At 42.9% G+C, this 26,908-nt stretch overlaps 2 protein-coding genes across 2 annotated transcripts in view; one reads left to right on the plus strand and one right to left on the minus strand.

Annotated features, from left to right (window-relative positions):
* Window positions 1-1,593, minus strand: CHRM5 (cholinergic receptor muscarinic 5). The gene has a single exon (XM_067558168.1). The coding sequence runs from the start codon at window positions 1,591-1,593 to the stop codon at window positions 1-3; it is 1,593 nt and encodes a 530-aa protein (XP_067414269.1).
* A 7,376-nt stretch (window positions 1,594-8,969) lies between these two features.
* Window positions 8,970-26,908, plus strand: part of AVEN (apoptosis and caspase activation inhibitor) — a 175,063-nt gene continuing 157,124 nt past the window's right edge. The window contains exon 1 of the mRNA XM_067558031.1: window positions 8,970-9,312. Within this exon, the coding sequence (XP_067414132.1) occupies window positions 9,070-9,312 (243 nt within the window). The 5' untranslated portion in view covers window positions 8,970-9,069. The remainder of the gene's footprint in view (window positions 9,313-26,908) is intronic.

A 26,908-nucleotide genomic window follows, 5' to 3' on the forward strand; every position in this document is an offset into this window, starting at 1 on the left:
TTATAGCAGTTTAGTATTACCCTGCCAGTACAATTTCTCTTCCACTTTTTTCTTTTTCCATTGACAGAAGAGTAGCATCTTAAAAGTTTTTCTGAAAGTTTTGTTACAGAGAGCATAACAAATAGGGTTAACAGTGCTATTCACATAGCACAGCCAATATCCAAGGTGCCATAGTGTTAGAGGAATGCAGTCAGAGCAAAATGTGGAGACCAAAACCATTATATTATAGGGAGTCCAAGTGATGATAAAAGCTAGAAGAATGGCACTTAAAGTCTGGGCTGCTTTGCGCTCCTTTATAAGGACCATTCTTTTCCTTTTAGTGATTTGGTTACTTATATTTGGATCCATGCTTTTGATGGAAGGGTCCTTTGATAACGCAGCAGAACAAGGAGTTATTTTTACTTTTCGGCAACCATTGTTGGTTTCCTGGGTGCCATCAGCCTTAACCACCAAGTGGAATTTATAAGCCACACATTTTGGACTTTTTTGTATTTGGCTTTTGGCTGGAGATAGAAAGTATTTCTGGGTTTCAAAATCATTTTCCATAGGGTGGTCTTTGATAAAAACTTCCTTATTCTCCTCCTCGTTAAACTCTTCTTTCTTACCTTTGGCTGGACTCTTGTAAGTTACTTGAAAAACTGAATCAGTGGTGGGTTTGTCCTCTTCTTCTGAGGATGCGTAGCTGCTGCAGGTGGTTAACTGGTCTATCTTAGACCAATCATTACAAGTGTTTGGTGTTTGAGGTGCTTTTGCAGTGGCTGATGTGCTTCGACTGGATGAAGACCATGAAGCCTGACACCTCTCCCTTTTCACTAAATTTTGTTGCTTGCAACTAAAGCAGGACTTCAAAAGAGCTTTCTGGGGTTTCATCATCTCAAGCTCTGCCACAGACTCAGAGCCTTGAAGTTCAGCAAGGTCCTTGGTACGTTTCTCAGTCTCTTTATAAATGCGGCAATATAAAATAGTCATCACTGATACTGGGAGGTAGAAAGCAGCAATTGCAGTGCCAAAGGTGATAATGGGCTCATACAAAAACTGTATCTGGCATTCTTCGGATGGGACAGTCCGTTGCCCCACAAAATACTGCCAGCATAAAATGGGTGGTGCCCACAGAATAAAGGAAATTAACCAAGCTAGACCAATCATAATGCCAGCCCTTTTGGGTGTGCGCTTAGCCCTGTAGGTTAAAGGTCTTGTGATGGAAAAGTATCGATCAAAACTGATAACTAGCAAGTTCATTACTGAGGCATTGCTAGCTACGTAGTCCAGTGCTAGCCACAGATCACATGCCAGACTTCCAAGAGACCAATGGCCTATTAGTATATAAGATGTGTAAAGATTCATAGAAAATATTCCAATGATGAGGTCTGCACAAGCAAGGCTGAGCAAGTAGTAATTGTTAACAGTTTTGAGCTGACTGTTGACTTTGAAGGATATCATTACAAGAATGTTTCCCACTATGGTAATTAGGCTTACAATTGCTGTGACAGTAGCAATTGTAATGACTTCCCAAAGGCTATGCCCTTCTAACTGTTTATGGTTAACAGATGTACTGTTTATAATGGTTGAATTGCTGTATAAATGTATTTCCATTCTTATTCTTAGTGTAATATCATCAGGATATTAAGGTCATTGCAGAATGTTTTCTAGTACTTGATAATATTTTTGAAGACACCTGTAAAGATTAAAGGACAGAGAGAGAGAGCGCAGATGATTAAACAGCCTGGACTTTCCATAGACTTATTTAGCATAAACTATTGACATTTTAAGCCATTGTATATATATACAGAATGTTAAAAGCAGTAAAAATGTTATTTTAATGTTTCAAATTGACACATATTGCTCCAAATGACTCTTTTTGCTGCAAATGAAACATTGTAATAAGATCCTATCAGATTATTTTCATGCTTTCTTTGCATTTTGATTGCTGTTTCTACCATTCTACACATAAACTAAACATACATTTTAGGGAACTTTGCTTTGGTAGCATTCTGTAGATCCTGAGACAATGCTAAGTGCAGACAAAACAACTACTGTTTCATAAAGTATTCAGTCTTGTCACCCCTTATCTCCTGAATATTTTAGGGGGGGTACAGTACATGTTCTTAGACACACAGACATTTAAAGATTCACAAAGCAATAAGACAGTGACTCATAGTGGTCCTTTTTGAATGTAGTGTACTATATATGTCATAATTGCCAACATTTCAAAAATATCTTAGGAAGATTCTGTAAAGAAGCCAGTGTTTGGAGAACCATTGGGGTGCTGAGAATAAGAGTGGGGTTTGGTGAATTGGGGATGTCTGGAGAAGGCAGAAGGGGAAGATGGAATTAGAAGAGCTTGGGGATGCAGAAAGGGAGTATTGGACTTAAAAAGCTTTAGGGATGCCAGGATTTAGATTAAAGAGTTAGAAGAGAGGTTGAGGGATTTGGCAAGAGAAAAAAGAGTGGTTCCTAGATTTTGGGAATGGTGGGAAGAGAGTTAGGCTATGTTTACACTGACAGCGGCAAAATCGCTGCCGCCAGATCGATCTTTCAGGATCGATTGAGCGGTCAGTGAGACCTGCTCAATTGATCCAGAAGTCGATTCAATAAGTTCACCCCCTCAAGTATCACTGAGCCGACGGGAACACTGTTCCCGTCGGCTCAGCGCAGTGTAAACAGCACACAGAAGCAATCGACCCGTCGACTGCCGCCGAATCGCGGGGGCAGTGTGAACAAGCCCTTAGACTGCACATAGAAAAGGGATGGCTAAGTTGCAGGGGAGTCAGGAATAGAGGGGCCTGGTTCTGGTCTTAGTAAGGGAAGACTGAAGGAGGAGTTGTTCTGTTGTAGCAACTTCTCTGCTCCAGATAAGCTATTAGTGGCTCAATACATTTCACTCCCTGCTTTCTCCTTCCCTCTACTTAAACCACTAGCAACTCAAGTCCAACATGAGATGAATAGTACAGAGTACTGTGGGCTGGAATAGTGGCTGCAGGGAAGGGCCACACAGCAGCCCTCCACCATGTCACTGGCTTGTGGGTCCCCAACCACTCTGCACTCCATCTGCAAATAGTTCAAATACTCAAACTTTTGCAGGTGGATTTAACCATAACCAATAAATGACTTGTACGATATGAGTAGGTTTAGGGCACACTGCAAAAATACACAGCAAATCATTAGACATCACCATGTGTTTTATATTCAACAGCACAATTCTCAGCTGAAATACACGTTTTTAAAGCAGAGCCCTGGTGTTGCATGCACAGGTTTCATGAATAACAGTCTGTTATAATATTTGCATTACTTTGAGCAATTTTGCACCAATACTGCCTATCTATATCCTGGGGTGGTGTTAGAATGTAGAGGTGGCAATTTAAAATTTATTTTGTACTTTTGAAATAAAACTCCTTGGGTAAAATTCATTCATGAAATAATGCTCATTATAGCTAATGGTGTTATTCCAGGGATGAATTTAGTTGTTTGTATTTAGGACACTAGTAAAAATGTTCTGGTTGTGAACTGCAAATTTGAATTATATATAAAATTCTGACCTATCAGGAAACAAATTTGACTGTACTGGAAAAAGAAAATTCTGCTGTGTATGTGTGTGTGTGTGTGTGTGTATACAGCTCAGATCCTTCCATGGTTTGGAGTAGTTCAAATAAATGGGCTTTTCAAATGACAAAATAAGCTGTCATTGGGAATGAGTTAAACCTGCTGCACAGTCAGAATCTCCTCACATGATTTTGGCTGCCCCTTATGCAGGTAAAAGTGGGATGAAAATGCCAGGAACCTTCTCACCTTGCATAGTCAACACGATGGCCATTCATAATTGTTGTGCCTGTGCTCAAGAAGAACTGGGGCTGTTCCTTCTGTTGTCCCCGAGGGCACATAATGCTGCAAAGTGGGGTGGGGTAGAGGGAGAAGGTGAGTCCATAGTCCCAACCTCCCTCTGTAAAATGTTAAGTTTGGCACAGTCAGTGTAGTCCCATTGAATGCTGGACTTCTCAAAAAGGGAGTCTATCTCCCCAAATGGCGCAGTTCCAAACTGTTTACTTGCATCAGTGGATAAATGCCATAATTTGGAGCTTTCAAAAATCTCTGCTCTTTGTTGGATCAATCAAACACTTCAGAAGACATCACATTTTATTTGTCTTATTAGATGAGATGTGACCATCTAATTTCTGGAATAATAAAACAAACAGTAGTTAAGCTTTTTGGGTACACACACAGGATAATATTATTAATTATTTATTACTGATTGAGCATCTACAGTATGCTTAGCACAGTATAAAACATAGAAGACAACCCCTCTGAGAAGTTTGTATTTTAAAACAGCAAAAACAATATGCTTGTTTTGTGAATTACATCATCTATCTAATCTATATATCTGTCTCTGGGGAAAGGATGGTAAAAGGGCGACTCTAGGTTGGAGGGGAGTCGGGAATAGAGGACCGCTGATTCTTGTTGAGGTAGGACAAGGCTGGAGAAGGAGATGTTCTGCAGCAGCCACCTCCTTTTCTCCAGGTAAACAACATCCCTCAGAGTTAGGTGGTTTGTTCATTGTGCCTGCAGGATTTTATTGGAAATTCAGATTTTTTTGGAACATACTCTGTTTAGTATCATGCACAATTTATAGCTCTCTCTCTCGTGAAGAGTTCTCATCAAACTAAGTAAATAAGAAAGAGCAAGGTCAGGTGTTAAACAAAGTTTCCCCAATAAGATTATGCTTCATGAAAGAAGTGTGTTTTAAGGAATGATTAAGAAGTTTAACAGAAGGAAGCACTAATATTAGAGTGGGAAAAAGTTACATTTGGGGCATATGGTGACTTGGGAGGAGTTAAATATTGGTGGCTTGTTTCTCAGTTTTGGTGGAAGAACCACTGGGGGCCTATCTGATCCTTGCAGTAAAAATATAGCAGCCGTAGTCCTGCTCTAACTTAGGCCCAAAGTATACAAAGACATTGTATCTATTTAACAAAATTGGTTTCAAGATTTATTTAAGAAAGGGATAGATAATAAGACAGAAAATATCATATTGCCTCCTTATAAATTCATGATACTCCCACATCTTGAATACTGCATGCAGATCTGGTTGCCCCATCAAAAAATAAAATAAAATAAAATATATTGGAATTGGAAAAGGTACAGAGAAGGGCAACTAAAATTATTAGGAGTATGGAAAATCTTCCATATGAGGAGAGATTAAAAAGACTGGGACTTTTCATCTTGGAAAAGAGACAACTAAGGAGGGATATGATAGATGTCTATAAAATTATGCCTGGTGTGGAGAAAGTAAATAAGGAAGTGCTATTTACTCCTTCTCATAACAGAAAATCTAGGGGTTACCAAATGAAATTAATAGGCAGCTGGTTTAAAATGAACAAAAGAAAGTATTTCTTCACACAACGCACAGTCAATCTGTGGAACTCCTTGCCAGAGGATGTTGTGAAGGCCAAGACTATACCAGGGTTCAAAAAAGAACTAGGTAAATTCATGAAGAATAGGTCTGTCAATGGGTATTAGCCAGGATAGGCAGGGATTGCTGTTTACCAGAGGCTGGGAATGACCGATGGGATGAATCACTTGATGATTACTTGTTCTATTCAACCCCTTGGAAGCACCTGGCATTGGCCACTGTTGGAAGATAGGATATTGGGCTAGATCAGTGGTTCTCACAAGTTTTTTGGTGGCCTCCGAGTGCGGCCATCAACTCTTGCTTGTGTCCGCATTAACAATTTTTCCTAATATACTCAGTTAACATTAGAAAAGTCAAATAAATATGCACATATACATGTCCAAATAATAAGTTCTGGGTTTTGATATATCAATTGTGTGGATCAGAATATTAGCAAAAGTTTAGGAGCTCTTTGAATGGAAAGGCTGCGTCACTTGCCCCACTCGCCTTTCAGATGAGAAAGGTGAGTGGGGTGCATGAAGAACTGCAGCGCCTGACAGGAGGCAGTTACTTGTTCTTCCCTGCAGAGCAGCCAATCTGGCTACATGTGCAGCAACTGTCCTGAGCCACCTGGCAGGAGGCAGGGAGGGGGCTGCTTTGGGGAGAAGAACTACAGCTTAGGGAGGGGGTTGCTGGGGGTCACTTGCACGGTTGTGGGGCGGGGGGGGGTATGAGTGGGTGAATGCAAGGACCCTGAAGGCAATCGAGTGGCTGGCTGGCAGGGAGGGAGAAAAGGCGGGTGGGTGCTGGAAAGGCAAGAGGGCGGAAGCTGGGACGCAGAGGCATTCGCGTGGCCTGGGGGAGGGAAGGGAGGGTGAGTGTATGAATGCAAGGACGACCCTGGAGGCAATGGAGTGGCTGGCAGGGAGGAAAGGGGGTGGGGGTGCCGGAAAGTCAGGGAGGGAAGTGGTAGGAGGCAGGACCCGAGGCACTGGAGCGGCTGGGGGGAGGTGGGTGGATGTTAGGAATGCAGGGAGGGAAGGGAGTCGGGACCCCATGCACTGGGTATCGGCTGTTTTCGGCGGTGTGTGCTGTCAGCTGTTTTCGGTGGCGTGATTTCAGCAGCTTTCGGTGGCGCAGTTTCAATTTTTCGTGGAACCCCGAAATTCATCTTGCGGAAGCCCAGGATTCTGCGGAACACCAATTGAGAAACACTGGGCTAGATGTACTATTGGTCTGACCCAATATGGCTGTTCTTATGTTCTAGTTAAGTCAGTGCAAACTCCTTGTGTAAACTCTTAAATGAGTTTTTAACTCTGTAAAAAGACAATTTAAAATTGTCCATTGATTTAGAAATAATTTTAGTGAAGTTGGTGCAGTTTCTGTGTGTATACCAGTGCTTACACTTGGGTGCATATGCCATGGCCCCAAGTGACTGGCAGCCAAGATCAGCTGAAGCCCTTCAGATAATTCTCAGATGAGGTGGAAAGCTGTTATGATGGTGCTGCATCACTCAGAGATGCCTACTAAGCCAGGGGCATTCTCTGGTGGCTGCATCCACCAGCTTTATAAATCATTACAAGGTGAGATGTCTGATATGTGTGAGAGTTTAGTGTGGTTGTTTTGTCTAAAGTGGTAAGATGTTGTGTTGTGAAGGCATCAGTGTTAACTGTGGAGGTTTCTGAAGTGTGTGACCGCGTTGTGTGGGGAGGTTCAGTGTGGTGCTGTTAACTGTTTTGGATCTTGTTGTTTTGTGTAGAGAATCATTGTAGTTGGGCTGTGTGGACAGACTGATGTGGTTGTATGCTGACAGGTAGCTAGGTGGCGTGGGTATGACATTCTGGGGTGCAATCTAGACTAGTGAGGGGCTGTGTCACTACATGCCCTGTAACTTGGGTTGACGAACAATGCTTTGCTGCTGTAACGCCCAACCTAGGCTTCTCACAAAAATCCAAACAATATGCAGAGCACATCCTGAGTGCCTGTGTATAGTCACAGCTCTGGTCTAGCAGCTCTGACCCCAGCAGCCTGTCAGCAAACACCAGCCACGCTGTGGCTTCCAGCAGCCTGGATTATTACTTTCAGGGTGACACCAACACATTCCCAGTCCTGGATTTTTCCCAGAAATGTTTGATCTGTCCAGCCCTGTCCTGGACAGCCCAAATATGTTAGGCCTGTTCCTCTTTTAAGTGTATCAAAATAACAGACTACCACCTTAAATGAAGTTATCCAAAAAATTCACAACACTAGATTAGTTTTAATTAAACAATAAAATAAGTTTATTTACTTACAAAGAGACAGATTTTAAGTCAGTACAAGTAATGAGGCATTAAGTTAGAAATGATTACAAGAAAAAAAAAGACAAAACATTTTCAAAACTTAACAGAATAGACTTGGTTCAAGGGTTACCACGTTTCTAGTAACATTGCTGACCAAACTCTTAGGTCAGGATCTACTCCCAAAATGCAACAGTTGTTTCTTTTGTCTTCTTAGGTCAAAAGAGAGAGATGGACAAGGAAATAAACTGGGATGTTTTTGCCTCTCACTTTTATATGCATTTGAAATGCATTTTCCTGAAAGTGACCCCTAAATAAAGTTCTTTTCAGCTGATAGCAATGAGCCATGCAGTCTCCTTGGGGAAAGGTTCCATGCTGGCTGGCCGATCAGCTGTTTGGCAGCATCCTAGCCGCTGACAGCTGCTCCAGCCTTGTCCCCGAAGTCCGGAAGATCCTGGAAGTCACAGAATCCGTGACTTCTGTGACCAAATCATATACTTAGTGATGGCCCATCAGCATTGATGACACCTGGCTAGAGGTGTCAACTTGTCCTTTATCTTTGAGAAACAGGTTTACTCACTCCCCAGACTTGTCCGGTAAACACACTTCAGCCATGATTTCAATTTATGTCATAACTTTACATATAATCTTGCCACATACACTTCACCATGATATTACTGACCTGCATGTTATTAATTTTCAAATGATACCTTATCAGGCATCATTTGTGCAAAGATTATTACAAAGGTATGTAAGGTGTGAATACAGAGGTGCATTGCATCACAGCAGGGTTTAGTGTAGTTGTGGTATTTGTGGGGGCTCATTGTGGTTGTTTGTGATATGTGTATGTGTGATGGTTGCATCATGTTTTCTGTTGTGTGGTTGTGTTACAGGATGTGTGTCTGCGTACAAGAATAGGCCAATAGTGGGGTTCAGTGGGTTGTGAGATGTGTGTGAGCGAGAAGGGCTGTTATGTGCAAGGGACTTGGTGTGTTGTGGTTGTGTTGTTGCATAGTGTAGTTGCTATGGGATTTGGTGTGCTGAGTTGTGAGGATCTCAGTGTGATTGTGTTGTGCTCACTGTGGTGACCACATTGTGCTATGGAGGGTTGGTGTGATTATGCTGGGTAGGGGGTCACTGTGTTTGTGAGGGACTCGGGGTGGTTGTGTTGTGCAGTGTTGCGGTCGGGGTTGTGCAGGGGTCGCTGTGACGGGGAGGGATTTGAGGGTCTCGGGGCGTTGTGCCGTCACGCTGGGAGCGGGCCTGCCCTGGAGCCTGCCCCGTTGCTGTTTCCGGAGGCGGGGGGGACCCGCGCGGCACAACACAGGCTAGGCCAGGCCGCCCCGCCCCCGCCTGCCCGGCTCGCGTTGCACACGCGGCGGGACCGGGCCCGAGAGGCGCTGCCGGGCCATGCAAGCGGAGCGCGGTGGAGGCGGCGGCCGGCCCCGGCGGGGAGGCGGCCGGCAGGGCAGGAGGAGGCCCGGCGGCCGGGACAGAGCTGCGGAAGGCGGCGGCGGGGATGGACACAGCCGAGGTGGAGGCGGGAGCCGCGGAGGAGGCGGCGCTCAGAGCCACGGAGGCGGGGGCCGGGGCAGGCGAGATCCTCGGGGCAGGGGGGCGGTGTTTCCCCCCGCTGCTCGCTACCACAGACGGGTAAGAGGGAGAGACCGCGCCCCGCCCACCCTGGGGCCGGGAACGGGCTGCCTGCAGCCAGCCACCACGGCCGGCAAGGGCCCGCTCGAGCCCTGCGCTGCTTCCCGGCTGCGCCCTGCTCGTAGCTGCCTAGAGCCGCCGCCGCTGCGACCCCTGCTGCAGGCTGGGCTGCGAGGGGCGCCCTGCAGAAGGGGAGGCATTAACACCGCCCCCCAGTAATGCAGGGTCTAAACGTTACCCCGGGGAGGTGGCCCTGAGCGTGTTTTGTGAGTCTCCGAGGCCGGGAGGGTCTCTTCAAAACCCAGCACCTGGCGCGCCTTGTGGGTGACTGACTCTGTTGTGTGAGGAGCCCGCTGAAAACTCAGCAACCCGCCCCTCCTCCGTCACGTTGCAACGCTGCAGCAGGATTTTGTGGCGTGAATCCATCGCTGGTGTCAGTACGCAGAAAAGTGCCGCTTGCAAGAGCACGTTTGTTTGGGAGGGGGGGAGACACCAACTCTTGGCAGCAGCGATTAGCTGCAGGAGCAGCTGAGAGGACACATTGCCCACCACGGCATATCCCACGTCACCCAGCCCTTTGACGTAATTTCTGTTTATGACCTTGTGCTGTGATGTTTGGGATCAGTGGATCAGTATTGTTATTATGGTTCTTCGCTATTTCATCTCCCTGTGAAATTGTGACTCAGGTCTTGACTACACTACGTACTTTAAAAAAAAAAAATTACCCCCCTTACTAACATGAGTGGTGCTGGCCCCATGGGGAACCAGGGTGTAGATAAACCATCTGCTTCTCCCACATTTCTGATTAGACTCTGAGCCCTTATATGATACGATGATTTAAAATGTTGGTGGCAGCTGGTGTATCAACTGGTTCCTACCATTGCTTATGCTAGTATGTGGCCTTAAACCCCCGTCCTGCATGTAATGCACAAATGGATGGAACCCTGAGCATTATGTCGCAGAATAATAGAATCATAGATCAGGGCCTTAAAGTGTAAAATGAAACTCTTGGTTGGTGCCATTACTTAAAAGGTATTCACCAGAGAGCCATTTGTATACAATATAAAATTCCATGGTGATTTACATAAAAATGACTGGACTCTGTATTTTGAATATTAAGTTTTGTTTTCAGTCCAGGGGCATACAGATGCAGGTGGAAGAAAAGCACTGTGCAGCACCAGCAATAATTGAGAGAATCAATAGCGTTAGCTTGTTTTGTGCTGGATTCTTCAAGGCATTTATTTAATTCAGTAGAAGCTATTTGTGTGCGGTGTCTGAGAGCGCATGCATATGCATGGCCTATAAACAACAGTTTCAACCTTGGTAATATTTTTTTGTATCTGGATATTTTTGTGTATACCCCAGTATTGCTGATAATTTGCTGACAGTTCTTCTAATTTTAAAGGGACACGATCAACCTAAAAATCACATTTCTCTATGAATTTTTTAACCTGGTATTTTTGGAAGTAGCTCCCTAAGGTTTACTATAACTGAGCGATTAAAGAGTGTTTTTAGATCTCTGGTTTTTTCAGTTTGTTTACTTTGTGTATTTGACAATATTTTCATTATTTTATTGATAGTCAGTTGTACTGTGTATCTAGTGCACTAGCATGATGACATCACCCTTAGTCATGACTGAGAATATAAGGAACAGTGTCTTTAAGAGCCCAGTAGTCCTCAGCGTCTTCCCCTGCCTCTTCATGAGAGTGTTTAACAGTAAGGCATGGTCCGCACTTAAACATTAGATCGAGCTAGCTGTATCACTCAGGGCTGTGAAAAATTTCATGCTTTGAGTGCCATTATTGAGTTGACCTAACAGCAGGTGCAGACATAGCTAGGATGATGGAATAATGCTTCCATTAATCTAGCTACTATCTTTTGTAGAGGTGGATTAACTACATGGATGGAAAAAATCCCTTCTGTCAGTGTAGGAAGAGTCTGCACTATGATGCTATGGCGGCACAGTGCTGTAGCTGTGTCCCTGTAGTATATACATGGCCTCAGGCTTTGTCTTCACTAGAGAAATCCAATGTTAACCACTGTGTGCTCTTCTAACACACCTTATGTTTGCTCACAAAAGTACTCCCAAGGGTGTATGTGTGCATCAAATGTAGTTTGGATTAGACATATTTCCTGTAAGACTAAACACTATCAATATCCCCTGTGTATTTATTTTATGTCAGTGCCAGTGGAACTGAGATGGCTAGTGTAATAGAGCTATCCCATAATCTCCCTGCCTATGTGCTTGGAAATGTTGGATAGGTACCCAGACGGCATGGCAGCTCCCCTTCGGGTACTTGAATACCTTATACCATCCCACTCCTGATACTTCAATTAGCTCCTGTAGCTCCGTGGGGCTTGTGGTAGTAGTCCTGGGGAGGGAAGATCTTAGCCTGGTGGCTTTTAGTTTACTGGAATTCACAGAGAGTACCAGAAGTATGTGCCTCCTCCAATCCCTTCTGCTCCTACCAGGTCACTCTAGATCAGTGAGTCTCAACCCGTGGCCCAATCAGCACACAGCTGTGGCCCATGTGACATCCTCAAGGCCATAGAGGTAGTATATATATTGGGTGGATGTGACCCACATAACACACAGAGAGCTGCATATGTGGCCCACAATGATAAATAGGTTGAGAACCGCTGGTCTAGATGCTCCTTGGAAACCCGTGGAGGAGCCCTGGGGAGAGAAGACTATACTTTCCATCCTCACCACCCTGGTCCTGGTCAGACATGTTGGGAGAAATTTCCTGCTTGGATTGGAACCATTTTAATGTGGTAGATCTTGAATCTGAACTATTTGATGTTTCTTAAAAATAATTTAAAACCTAGATTCTTACACAAAGTTTAAAAATACATCGCAATGTCAGAATATAAATCTCTTGTTTAGAAAACTATTGAGGATAAACGGATACTTGAATCCCTTCTTGCTGTTGGCACTTCAGTCTCTAATACTGAAGTCTCTGTTGTATTGTGTCTGCAATTATGGTAAACCTAGACAAAATACATTAAAATTATGACAAATTAAATTGAAGTCAGATTTTTGATCTGATCAGCGCACTTTCATGCAGATGAGAGCTGAAGTGCAAATAAAATTACAGGCAAACAGAGACTAGCAATTCACTAAACCTATAATAAAATACACTCTTATGAACAAAATTGCTTCATATACTGAGAAATATGTAAAATCTGCTTTTCTAGCAATTAGTGTGCAGCATTTAATCACTTGCTATATTAGCAGTAATGTCATCAGTCAGTTGGATTAACTTGAAAACTATTATTTAGTCACAATGTTATATGCTTTTAACATCTTAATTATTAGAAGATGGAGAATATTAAGTTGCTAGAGTCCTTGCCCTCACTTAATGTTTATAAAAACAGGTGTGCCACTTTGAATTCTGTCAAGGTCCACTATTTGCTGGGTCCAAAATTCAGTTTCCTATTCTGTGGTAGATATTGGCATTGAAGGGGGTAACAAACTTTCAGAGAGTGCTATTTGTTCTGAACATTGGAGCCATTCCTACAACTGGAACTGCATGGCTGGAAAGTTCTACCTGCAAAGCCCCTTTTGACAACAAACATGAAATTAGCAGGCAAAGTTCTAAGACTTTTATATCTACTGTGGAGAACCTAACAAAGATAATTGTTCCATGTTAGGGCTTGTCTACAGGGGGAAGTGCTTGCAAAATAAGTAAGGATGTGCAAGAGCTATTCTGCACTCCCTCACCCCCCTTGTGTGGACTGTCTTCTTCCACGTATTTATGTGGGGACAGTCAGGAAACTTAAGGTGAATCAACAAAAGGAGTGGCGTCAATATTCATAAGTTTAAGTGAGACTACTAAGGGACTCCTCCGCCACACAGTTACATATACTGAAAAAGAAAAAACAACATGCAGCTCTCACTAAATATGAAAAGCAGCAAGGCATTGATTGAAACAGAGCCCGCGATCCATTGTAATAAGAGCAAAAGCAAAACTGCCCAGGAGATTGATGCTTACAATTAAATGTGCACACCATGTCGTAGCAAACAGATTAAAGTACAGAAGGCAACGGCTTTGTATAATGTTATGCAAGTTTAACAGAAATCCGTCCAAATGCACCACTCCATCTCGAGTCCAATGCACAACGCCACTGTCTGGAGGGATCAGCTTGGCTAGTTATTCATGGCAGTGGGTAAAATGTGCGCAGTAAATTTTTTTTTCCCCTAAAGCTTCTCATGCCCCCCCTCAGAATATGTGCCATGCCCCCACAGAAGGTACTGCCCCCTAGTTTGGGAATCTCTAGAGTAGGGGGTGGAGTGGAGCTGCAGTTGAGAGTGGACCTGGGCCTGGAGGTGTAGCTGGTCTGGGAGTGAAGTGGGGTTGGAAGCATGGCGCTCCTTCCCTACCCCTTGTGGGGGCTGGCTCCGGTTCTGCTGTGCGCCCTCCTGAATGTTCCTTTGTGCCTTCTCTGTGCATGCCCCACAGTTTGAAATCTGCTGCTTTAACTTATGAGCATTGATGTCACACCATTAGTAGATTCGTCTTAAGTTTCTTGAGTGTCCCTGTGTAGACATGGCTTTAGGGTGCCTTTTTGCACAAAGGCACTCTGTGTGTAGAATGAGTATCCACAAGGGGAACTTTTGTGAAATAGTTGGTTCTGGGCTAATTACCCCATGTAATTACCCCAGGTCCTTAAGCTGTAATGTAAATCCCTAATACCGTTTTGTAACAATGTTTTCCTGTCTGCAGTACTAAAAAAAAACATGTTAAAACAATGATGCCCCATACTGTGTCAGTCATGGATTAGGCAAGGTTTGACTCAGGGCTTGTGTACATGGGGACGCTCAGCAAACTTAAGAAAAATTAATTTATGGTGTGAAGTTAATGCAAGCACATTAAACCTCTCTAGATCAGGCGTGGCCAACCAGTCAGAGACTAAGAGCCAAAAAAATAGCTATAGATACCGCCAAGAGCCACATTTACCTTTTGTGTGTGTGTGTGTGTGTGTGTGTGTGTGTGTGTGTGTACAGTACAGTATAAACACACACATACATACTGGATGCACATACATTGAAACATAATTTACAATAAGACAAAACAATCAAAATGTTTATTACCTTGTATGTTACGATTTTTGACTCAATGGGACTTTTGGCAATCCTTGCTTTCAACTTTCCTTGCTCCAGCAGCATCCTGGCACCCAAAGCACTGAGTGAGAGTATTCTGGGGGCAGCCCCGGGGTACTCCTACTCCTACCACACGCCCTACAGACCCTGCCCAGGAGCTGCACAAACAAACAGAGGCCAGGCCCACTCTCTGCCCCAGGCAGCTCCCATACAAAGGGTGGAAGACACGAACATAGAAACGTGGCTACTACACAAGGATGTATCAGCTTCGCCTGTCCCACACCCTCAGTGCCTCCAGCCATCGCTTCACCCCCTGGGCAGGGAGAGCCAGGACAGTGCGTACCCTTCCTCCTCCTCCTGCCTAGGTCAGACGCCCCCCATCAGGCCCGGGGGAGGGGGGGCGTGACGCTCTCCCCTGGAATCCCCTTTGCAAGACACAGCTGGGATGGGGGAGGGGAGTGGGAATTTCCTGTTTCCCCAGCGGCTGCCTCACAGATGAAAGTTAAAGTCACTGTGGGAGGGGAAGGGATCGCACCATGGGGTGCCAGGTGGGGTGCCCGCCTGGTTCACCAGCCCCACTTTGCGGCTCCAGATCAGCATGATGCAGGGAGTGTCGTACTCGAAGAGGAAGCTGCGCAGGGCCTTGGAGGCCATGGCGGCGGCTGGGGCTGCAGCAGCGCGGCGGCAGCTGGGCTCAGCACCAAGCCGGGCAGCTGCCGCACGTGCCACCAGGGACGGGAACTCCCTCCATCTTCCGCATAAGAGCCACATTTGTATGAGCAAAGAGCTGCATGCGGCTCGAGAGCCATGGGTTGGCCACCCCTGCTCTAGATGCTCTAATTCAGAAGTAAAGTGGCCTAATGTGAAAGTTAATTTGGATTAAGGAAAGGTGTGAATTGAAAGTACAATAGCTATTCCTGAATAACTCCATGCATGGAATCTCTTATTCCAGAATAAGACTGCCTTGTTCTTGTTTAATGTAACTCATGGAACAAGGTACTTTTATTCTGGAATAAGCATCTGCACATGGAGTTATTCAGGATTTGTTCTTCCAGAATAGCTATTATGGAGTAACTCCATGTGTAGACAAACCCTTTGCTGTAGTTTAATCCTCCAGGATTAATTTACAGCAAACGAAGGCCACTTTACTTCTGAATGGAAGTATCCACAGACAGTTTTAATGCACTTTAATTTATGCGTATTAACTTTACTACTATAATTAATTCATCTTAACTTTCCTGCATGGCACTGTGTAGGTAAGCCCTCAGAGTACTTCTGCACTACAGAGCCTATACCGGTATAGCCAAATTGGTATAGCCCCCTAATATAGACACAATCTACACCAATTGAAGGAGTTTTTCTGTTGGTGTAGGAACACTATGTCCCTGAGCAATGCTAGCTATGTCAACAGAAGTGGTCTTCTGTCATCATAGCTGTGTCTATACTGTGGGGTTTGTTGGCATAGCTGTCAGTGAATGGTGTGGTATTTTTACACCACTGACCAACGTAGCTATGGCAACATAACCTTTAAGTGTAGATCAAGTCTCGGTGTAGGTTGACCCACAGCGAATGTTTTGTCTTAATAACTAGGAGATCTTTTTTCTGCACCCAAAGCAACTCAGGCCTTGTTTAGACTTAAATTTTAAGTCAACATAGCTACATTGGTCAGGGGTGTGCAAAAATCCACAAGCCTAACTGATGTAGTTGTGTCTACTTAACCCTTGGTGTAGATGAGGTAGGTTGGTGGAAGAAAGCGTCTGTCAACCTAACTGCTGTTGTAGGAACACCACCTCCCTGAACATTGACAAAAAAAAAAAACCCTTACGTTGGTGTAGGCTGCACCCATGCTACAGGGTTATGTTAGCATAGCTAGAGTGACATAGGCACGCTGGTATACTCCCCAAAGTGTAGACATGCTATTAGAATGCAAATATTTTAACTTCTGAGATCTGGAGTTCAGGATTTGGCTTTTCCCTTGGAAGCTTTGATGGTATCAAAGGCATTAGAGAAGCGTGTTTTCATCCAGACTTGCAGGAGAAACTCACAATTTGAACTCTAGGCTAGTAAAGGAGAAAATGACTTTAAAATATTTAGGTTTTAAATACAAATGTATTTTGTTAATTATTTGTCTATGTACATTTTGTGTTACTGATTTACATTTCAAACTTTGTTTTTAAGCGTGTAGGTCTGTGTTCCTTTTTTTTTTAATCTGTTTTATATATTACCAATGCACCTCTCACTGAAGTATCTAGACACCTAATTAAGGAATTGACACAATTGTTGTGTCTTTCTTTTAGAAAATAAGCCTAGAATCACTCAGGTTAGAATACCATGAGGAGCAGTATGACTAATGTCTGACATTCTTCCTTGGGGAGGGAAAAAGGGGGTTGAACAGCCAAGTGGTGTTACCTTTGAGAAGGATGCACTCTGTTTAATTGCCCAAAGACAACATTTCCAGTCCTCCACTACAACATGATATATGGGAGAGACAGACTGGGGCAGTTGGTGTGCCAAATGTCAGATTTCATTGCAGATGTGGGTCATATTGGATAATTCTGTGTTGCTTGCTCTATTAAATCATCTAATTTACGTTAAAAATAAATGGAACACATTTGCAGTTACTTTTTTTTTTGTAAATTAGAAATTATAGTACATCAAGTACTAATTTTTTTATGAACCCAGCACGTTTCTCTTCATTTTTATCCTGTATAACTCCTTTATCTTACTTAGTATTCTAGCCAGCTTTATATTTTATTCCATGCTCTACTATGAAGTTTTGCTACTTTTATATTTAAGTCACAGTCTGTCTTTACCAAAAAAACCCAAATCCTTTCTGAAACTCTAAATAAATGATACAAAGTTTTCTTTTGATAATCGTCTTGACTGGATGCTCTTCAGACAGCATCAAAAAGCTTTAGGGCTTGCCTTCTAATTCCATATTTTTTGTCATTACATTTGTAACATAATGTAATATGCTCTCTAACTTTCCCATCTGTTTCTCCCTGCTGAGTGACATATCAGGCATGTTTTGTGAAGCCTACTGCTTCAGTAATAGCTGGAAGTACCAGGTTCTGATTTTCCTTTTCTGGCAGCTGGGGAGAGGTCAGAATACATTTTTTATTTTCTGAATGGTGGAAGCTGAATTAATAGATCTGTTGATTGCTTTCTTCCTTTTCTAAGGTTAGTCTCTTGATGGCATCAAATTGACTTCAGTCTCAAACTGGAACTTTATTTTATTTAAAGATGTAACACTGGTCTAAAGTAATATCAAATGCAGTGGTTCCCAACCTTTTTAGCTCGAGGGCCACAAATATGATCTTTATAGCCCTGCAGGGCCCCAGTCTCTGCCATCAGCCTACCTCTCCTCCCTCCCCACTTCAGCCAGGGGGAAGGAGTTCAGCGAGGAGGATCTCCTGTCCCCCTGGCTGCAGCAGGGACTCCTGTGCTCCACCTGGGTCCCTCAGCAGTAGCTCCATTTTGCAGCCAGAGGGACAGGGGATCCCTCTGGCTCCAGCAGGGACTCAGCACCTAGGGACCCAGACGGAGCGCTTTGCTGTGCTCCCTGCTACAGCCAAGGGGAGTGGAGCGCTGATCTCCCCTCCCGTAGGCTGTAGCAAGGAGCCTGCACTGTCTTTCAGCTCTCCACCTGGGTCTGCAGGCAACAGCGGCTCCCTTCTGCAGCCAGCGGGAGGGGAGTGCGGGCCATTTTGAAAGTTCCCGTGGGCCATGGGTTGGGAATCTAATATAATGTTATCAGCCTAAGGTAAATTCTGTCTAGTCAATACAACTTGACTGAAGTCTTTTGTAGCTTAATCAATACTTTTGTCTCATTAACTTTGTAGTCATCTTGAATAGGACGCAGAGGTTGGCATATAGTATATTTTACTCTCATTCTTTGTAAAAGCCAATCAATAGGGCTGCGGAATCGGGCCCATATTAAGTGAAACTTCTATTCAGCAAAAACTCTCATCAGGAATATAAAATATACATACTGTGATATAGCAAGGGCAGAAGGCAGTAGGAGAGTGGGCAAAGGGACGTATGCAAGCCCCAGAATGCTCTGGGCTCTTTTCCCTGCAGACTAGCCAGAGTTACTAGAGGGCAGTTAGGAGCATCTGAGGCCAATTAAGGCCCAGCCAGGTGCCTGATAAAAAACATCCTGCTCCAGACAGACGGGGCACAAGCTGGAGGTGGAGGAATGCAGTGTTGTGCAGACGCGCAAGAGGAATGCAGTGTCGTGTGGAGGAGCAAGAGGAGTGCTGTATTGTGTGGAAGAGCAGAGAGGAGTCTGGAGGCAGGTACAGGGCCCAGGAGGGGGAAAGCTTGCTCAAGTAGGACTGAGTTACTTCCCAGGCACAGAGGCCTGAGTAAGGAAGCCCGACCCATGCAGCGAGGAGGCAGGGCCCAAGGAGCTGAAAGGATAGAGGGGGGAAATAAGCCCAGGGGAAAATATTGCAGCCGTGAATATGGCACTAGCAGCACATAGCTGCTAGTCATAGGGCCCTTGGGCTGGGACCCGGAGGAGCGGGTGGTCCCGCGTCCCTACCTTTCTCCCCTTCCCATGGGACTACGCCGTAGAAACCATCCTCCCCTGGGGAGACGGGATAACTGCTGACGCCCTGGCCCATTACGAGAGGCAAAAGCGCGAGACCCTCTAGGGCGAAGCTGGCTGTTTTCCACAATAAATGAAGTCAGTGAAGTTTGTGCCTGAGTAAGAAATATTAAATAGTTCCCTTCAATATTAATTAAAGAATTTACAAATCATAAAATTGATTTTGATATTAATTTCTGCCTGCAGTATTGCAACTAATCAGATGACTAGTCTGTCACTGTTACAGGGCTAACTGCACCTTTGTCCCCTTGCTTGGTGTTTCTGAGTGCACCCTATCAGGTGTCCTCACCTTGTTCCTTTACCTGTCCTGTAGTGGAATCACACATTTCTGCCACTGTTACACTGGGCCCTTGGCACAGATGTGCTTAGTAAGCAAGTCTGTGCAGAGCCTATGACCAGTAGTAAATATAGTGATCAAACAGCCTTCTTAAAAACAAAGTATTGTCTAATGTTAACACTAGGAACAAAATATTTAGAAATAAAAGATTTAAAAACAGCAGTCTACACATGTCTATCTTACCTATAGACTTATCTTCACGGGATGCTAATCTAGGCAGGTGTAACTTCTTCAGATAGCTCAGTAGGTGCCTCTGTCAGTCTGAATGGCTCCCCCAAAACAGCCTCCCTTTCTAGAAAGAGAATGTGTCTTTACCTAGCCAGTGATCTCTTGTCCTGGTCAGTTCCGGGGTTTTCCCCTGCTTGCCCAAACCAGTTTGGTAGGTTGCATAGGAAGTTGAGCCAGCCTCCTCAGAGTGAATGGCTCTGCTATTGTCCTGAAACAACCCTTAAGTGTTTACCATGGGGTGGCTTATCTTGAGCCGCTGTTTCCTCAACAACCCTGTTGAGTTAAACCAATATAGTCATACAATGAACATCCCAATAACCATGCCAACATATAGTATTCAGAAATTATTACAGAACAGCTGCAAGTCTGTCACATGGTGTCTCTTTTTAACCCAAGTAGGAAAAGTTGAGTTTTTTTCCTGTTTTGTATTTGTTTTGATGGTATGCTTTTTGCACTTCTACTATCTTGCCTCTGCTATTCTGAACAGTTTTGTCACTTACATTTCTTCCAGAGTCTTTCTGGTAGTTTCTGTAATTTATAAGCAAGTATGCTGAGTGGTCATTCTGAAATTCTGTGAACTTTTAAAGGCGTTATCATTTAAGTTTCATATATTTTTAACTCTAAAAGAGGTAAAATTATTTTAAAGGATTTTATATAAACCATTAATAATGCAAGTGTATTTTATAAAAGGTGGGGAACCTGCCAAATAATATATTTGGAAGGAAATGTATATTGATGATGGTTTTAAGTATTTAAGAAGTTCATACCAAAAATTCTTACAAGAACTTAACAGCACATCTCATTAGAAAAAATAACTATAAGTTAAGAAAGAATAGAAGAAATTAAAGGTCAGATAATTTGTTTTTCATTATACCATTTTCTGTACTACTCAACTTAATATACAGCATTCTGACTGCCAAGGAAACAGCATTAGTCATGAACATCGCGGTGTGGGGTGGGGGGAAGTTTAATCTTTCTATTTTATGCTGATCCTATCCAGTATTTGTGTGCATGACTGCCTTAGTTATTCAGACTTAGGTGATAGTTGATCATTTAAAATAAATATGTAAAGGTAATTGCTTCAAGGCATAAAAACAATGCGGAAGTATATTTATCATCAGTTTGTGTTGTTTTCCAGACATAGCATGCAACAGACCAAAATTTGAACATTCACCTTTAGTTGGATTCTTAGGGACTGTAACTGCAGACCTTACCATAGGCAAAACTCAGTGGGAACATTACCTGTACAAGGACCAGAGAAATCCTACTTGCCTTATTCACCTGTGTAGTCAGCCCCAGTGAAGTCTATGGAACTATTTGTGCAAGCCAAATGGGATTTGGTCAGTAGTCATGCTAAGGAAACTGAAAACTAACTTTGTAAAATGGGTTGCAAAAATTATACGTTCTGGTGGTTCAGAAATCTTTATCCCAGAATATTCTAATTGGGCTAAAATCAGTCTTGTTTTTCATTATGGGATTTTAAATGGGTTCATGTTTCTGAGTAAATGGACTGCTAAACTGAGTTTGCTTCCATTTTCTATTTCTGCACAAAAGTAAATGAGTGATGATGGGAACAGTATTATTGCTTTTCAGCCATACATAATCTGATCATGTTGTTCTTTAGAAGTCTTCAAAAAGTTTTTCTTGAGTTTAAAAGAAAAACTTTGTGGCAAGTGATTCATTGATGATTTCGGACTAAGGATGCAATTTTGTCACGGAGGTCATGGATTCCATAATTTTAACGGATTTCCGTGATTTCTTCAGCTTCAGCCGTGTGGCGGGGCTGGAGCTGTTGGCCAGTCCCCAGGCGGCGGGGCTGGGCTGTTGGCCAGCTTCCAGTCAGCAGGGCTCTGGGCTGTCGGCCCCCCCAACCTCCATGGCAGTCAACCCCACTCACACAGACAGATTGCAGGTTTCTGTGAATTTTTGTTTATTGCCCGTGACCAGTCTGTGACTTTTATTAAAAATAACAATGACAAAATCTTAACCTTATTTAGGACCCCATGACAAATGCTGGAATGAATATTTCTGAATATTTTTAACAGCAAAGTAATTCAGGCTTTTATAAATCTGTCTTATGGAATGAGGGGCTCCCAATGTTTCCCTTCCACTTTTATGTATGGTATTCCTTTGCCTTTGTATGTGCATCTGTCTTCTCCTTATCTATTGCTTTAATAATGCCACCTGGTATAAGAATGAGACTTCAGTATCGGTAGACCTCAATAACAGAACCTTGCCAATGAAATCGGTAAATTCAGTGGAGTGTGTGGAAACCTTGCTCAAGGTTACTGAAATTCTGCTTCTATTCCTGCCTTTCTTTCCCCAGAGGATAGCTATAGAAAGATTCTCTTTAACCCTGAGGTGACTTAGTGATGACAGATTGAGGTTCTGGGTCACAAGTGTCCCTGGGCTACCTCTCTCTGTTGCCAACATGTTGCATTGACTTAAGCTTATTCTTATTGCCTGAACATTGTAGCTTTACCCACATTCCCTTTTGGGGACAGTTACTGCATCACTTATTTCTGTCCCTATTAACTCATGGCAACAATGGGAACTCATGGAAGCAACTAAAACTGAAGTGGTATTGTGCTCCCTTTTTTCTCCTTCACAGCAAATTTAGCAAGAGTGCAAAAAATAAATGGCCCCTAAGAGATGGATTACAAATGAATACATAGATGTATGATTGTTAGAACTGTGATCCATGAAGACAGTTACAGCATGGGACTCTGATCCTCGTATGTATGTGGGCAGTTCCTTGCATGTTATCAATGCCCTATTGATTTCAGTGGGGCTTTTCAAATGATTACAAGAAGCTGTTCATATAGAGTCAGTTGCAAGATCATGGCCTAATTGTGCAACGACTTTGATAGTTTAGGATTGTGAGACCTTCTGTGGACTGATGGCAATACAGGACTCACTCTAGTACATTCATCATTAATGTATCGCAGTACCAATAAGCTTACATAAAGAATGTATTCTCCACCTTTCCCCCATTTCCCCCCAAGTTCAGTGTGTGGATTGTAAAAGATAGTATTTTAATTATATTTGTAGTTGTTGACTTCAGAGAAATGGTGCTGAGCCACTCATTTAGGGTTCTTTTGGTGGAAAAATTATTTAATGAGATGGACTTTACAAAGAGTGCAGTTTTGAACAGGATTCTGTAATTAACAGGGAGTCAGATGGAATTGTGGTCTTAAAAAGTATGTGTGAAGTAGCCACTCCTCTGAGATAAATGTCTGTGTTTTTATTTTTTAACCAAATTAAGTTATCCATTTTTTTAAATCACAGGTACTTTTTGTTTGAGCATATAGAAAGACATTTGAATACATCCTCTGTACTTTTTTTTATCCTTGAGTAGCTGAAAAACTAATGAACTGATTTTAAGAAGCATAAGTGAAAACAGCAAAAATAATGCTTTCTTGAGACCCTTGTATGCCATATCTAGTTTAAGAATAGTGGTATAGCTGTTTTATAAACACTAGAGATATTATGGTGTAGTATGGAGATAGTATGGTGGAGTTGTTCACACTACCTTAACAATAGTATTGCAGATATTCCTCTAGAATACATTGAGCCAGATATAGCGATGGGTGTTTTACAAATGCGCAAGATAAAGGGGAACTATCCAGATCTTCCTCTAGAGCTTTAAACGGATTTGGCAACTGTTCCAGTCATTTCAGGTCATGTTTTCTGCAGCTGCAGTGATTCTTCTGTGGGGAGAAAGTTGGATGTATAATCCATCAATCTAGAACTTATTCATTATAGTTGATCCCATCCTTCAGTTCGTATTCACATTACTAATCCCATTTAAATTGAGCTGCTACAGACATTTTTAAAATCAGGATGTGGGAAAATAACATCTCCCTCTTGATGTGGGATGTGTCACATAAGTAAAAGCTCCAGGTCAGGCTGAGTGTGAATGTTGAAGGCCGCTAATGTTCTGACAGAGGAAAAGATTTCAGAAAAACAAACTTTTTGTTTTCTTCCACAATCGAGTTGGGACTTGGTTCATATTTTAGAGAAGATATCTTTTCTCCACTTCAGCACATTCTGGCTCTTGTGAGCCTAAAGTGATCAGTCCCAATGTCCAAAATTCATGAGGTAGGCTCCTGGACTTCATAGATCTTTCAGAAATTCCCATACTGTACAAGAAAGATTAAAAGCTTTTTGCCTGGTACCTGTCTTTTCAGCTGCCCTTTCTTCTTATTAAACTTCTTTTTCGCTTTCGTAGATCTCTCTAAAGGTCACAGATGGAGCATGCCAGTGGAGAGGATTACTTTTTGTTGCAGGGATATATAGGTATATATTTTTTTCTCTTCATGAAAGAACCTCTCTCTCAAAGCATTTTTACTTTCTGTAAAATTCATTTGCTTTTTGTTAGTTCCCTCATCTTGACAAAAGTCTGTAATAAGGTAATGTAGGAGAGTTTGCCTTAGAAGAGAGATGTGATATTATGGGGGCTAAGTGGTCTATAAAAAGGGAAGTAAATTATCCCTGATAACGAGAGGCAGTACTTAAAGGTCACTGAGGGAGCTTCACCTATGGATGTCTGAAACTGTAAAAATGCCAATAAGAAATAGATGTCAGATAAATATGACCAACCTCGTCATCAATAAGGTATTACTGCTCTTCGAAAAATATTTCTTTATCCACTTTGCAGTTTTATAATTGAGACATTAAATCTGTGTAGGATTAATTCTCACCAGTGCTGCTTGTTGTTGTCTTATCTGTGTGTTAATGCTGCTGTGCAAATGCAAAAGATAGGCAGTGCAAGGGACAAACAGTTTAAAGATAGAGAAAAGTTAGGATGTTTTGTCTTCAGACATAATAGACTTCTTCCGGCAAAGACTGTAAAGAACAAAACACAAATGCAAGAGGAGGTGCAAACACCCACATTAACTTGTCTGAGGTGTCTGATAAAATTGCAGTTGAATGACTTTTACAAATGGTTAGTTTCTAATGAATAATTAATGATTAATTGGAAGGGAAATAAGCTTATCTACACAATGTGAAACCCAGAAAGGAGGACATACAATCGAGGGTGGTTTAATGTCAGTGAGACAGCAGACTAGATTGATAGTTTCACCAGAAGTGATTGTTTGATTTCTCGCCTATTGTATCCTTTGTTGCCAAATGCAGACAACATAATTTATGATGCTGAAAATTTTTATCAAACAAAATGCACCATTTCTAGCTTCTATATCTCAGAACATACAGTAGGACTATTGTTATGTCTGCCAATCTACATTAGATACAATACACATGCTGTGGTTTATAGGACTGTTCAGAAATCTACAAGAGGGACCTTCTTTCACTGGTGATGTTGAAATGCCAGTAATGATCCTGATGGATCCAGTGGTTCATGAATCCATCAGGGCACCTTGATAGCACCAAGGAAGGTTGCAACTACCAGCTCAGCAGGTGCAAATTGACTGTTGAATGTGCTTTTGGTAGATTGAAAGGGTGCTGGTATTGTTTACTCACTAGATTGGATTTCAGCATGAAAAATATCCCTATGGTTATTGCTGCTTGTTGTGTTCTGCATAATATTTGTGAAGCAAAGGGGGAAAATTTGCTGCAGGGGTAGAGGTGGAGCAGCTATCTGCTTTGTTTGAACAGTCAGACACAAGGGCTATTAGAAGAGCACAATGCAGAGCTATACAACTCAGGCAGTCTTTGAAAGAGCACTTTAACAATGAGCCACAGTAATGCATTGTGGTGTTCTATGCTGTACCTAGCCCTGCTATTAGGAATTGTGTGGTGCGTGGTATACATATATGAATATAACATGTCAGTGCACCTATTAATTTTGTGGTGCTTGCTGTATGTTTATGATTGTTCCACTATGTTTGTCATTGATCCTGTGGGTTGTGAATGTACAAGACCCCTGATTTCACTGCCTATAGGCATTGTACACCATGTGTTGTAAAGTAATTAATAAAGAGTTTTATTTAGTAACTAAAACAGCCCCTAACAAAATAGCCAAAGAACATAATATTAAATACTTTTCAATGACAAAAAATTTGGGACCCCTTTAATAAATTAAGGAAAAGAACGTTGATGTCCATTGTAGCTACACATACATCAGCTGTAGCTCTGAGGTCAGTGTGTATTAAGCTGTGGTTGTCCATGCTTTCTCCTAAAGTGGGGTGGTAGGGGTAGACGTGCTGGCCCAGAGGCCATGTGGAATGCTGAGAGAGCAGTGTAGGGATGCACTGTGCTGCAGTTCTCCACTGACTGCAGTGTCAATCGAGCCTGGGATTGTTGAACCTGGAGTCTACAAGAGTCTGCAGCATCTGCATTTGCTGATGAAAAAGCTCCATTATGTCCTGGTTCATCTACTTCTTCTTTTCCTGTGCCTTTCTTCTCTCCACTCTTTCCTTCCCCATTCAATCTACAGTATTCATCCTCCCATCCACCCTCTAGAGATTGAAGGTCTGATGCAGAACTAGCTTGCAGGATTTCGCAGAACATGTCCTCTCTGTCCTTTTTTTCTCCTTATCTCTGTCAGTCATTCTGCTCGTGTGCGGGGGATACCCTTCAAGGCCATAAAGACTTCAGCCACAGATAAAACACACAGGTACCATTGTCATTATATTATGTGCAGAAAGCAAAACTTGAGATTCAGAAATCCTCTTTTCTTTGTTTCCTGAAAGTGTTAAACAAGACATGCTTATTGCCATTTCTGCTTTGAAGTACTTGTTTATGGCACCACTAACAGCACCAGCTATGGTGAGTCTGACTTGCCAGGGGTGAGGGAAATGAGAAGGGAATTGTTCAGTTGCATGAAACTATAGGGCAATGGCAAAGTACAGGGCAATGGCACTGAAGACTGGCACCATTTTCCACAGCTGGTGGTAGTTTTAGCTGAGATCTCACTTCAGATGGTAACAGATGGTAAAGGCAGAAAGAGCAGAACTGCTACTGGCGTCCCGAAGTCGCTCGAGCCTGTACGCTGCTAGCCCGTTTGAGGCGATGGGCCTGCTGAAGTTATCACCTAATGGAGAAATAAGGCTGCCAACCCAAGAAGCGTTCATGAGTGGATGCAGCGTACCTCAGTCAAAGTGTCGTCAAGATCTGTCAGGAGAATTCAAGGGACATCCCTGTATACATAAACAAACTGCTCTGTAGGTCTTACCTCCTCCCTCTGCCTCCTCCCGCCCCCTCCGGCCAGGGATGAGAAGCAGATGACAATTCTACCTCTCGTTGTGTCACTACCTTTTTTAGCACAAGTAACTTAATGAAAATTTTATAACTGTGTCCTGATAAGTTGGTGGAGTCATAACTGTAATGGGAGTTTTATTTACACGCTTAC

This window comes from Emydura macquarii, unplaced genomic scaffold, assembly GCF_026122565.2.
Source record: "Emydura macquarii macquarii isolate MOO-44397 ecotype Brisbane River unplaced genomic scaffold, CSIRO-AGI_Emac_v2 contig_1876, whole genome shotgun sequence".
NCBI classification, from domain to species: Eukaryota; Metazoa; Chordata; order Testudines; family Chelidae; genus Emydura; species Emydura macquarii.

What these genes read in the sequence shown, in the direction of transcription:
- CHRM5 (XM_067558168.1), bottom strand. Translation starts at nt 1,593, where the DNA reads ATGGAAATACATTTATACAGCAATTCAACCATTATAAACAGTACATCT.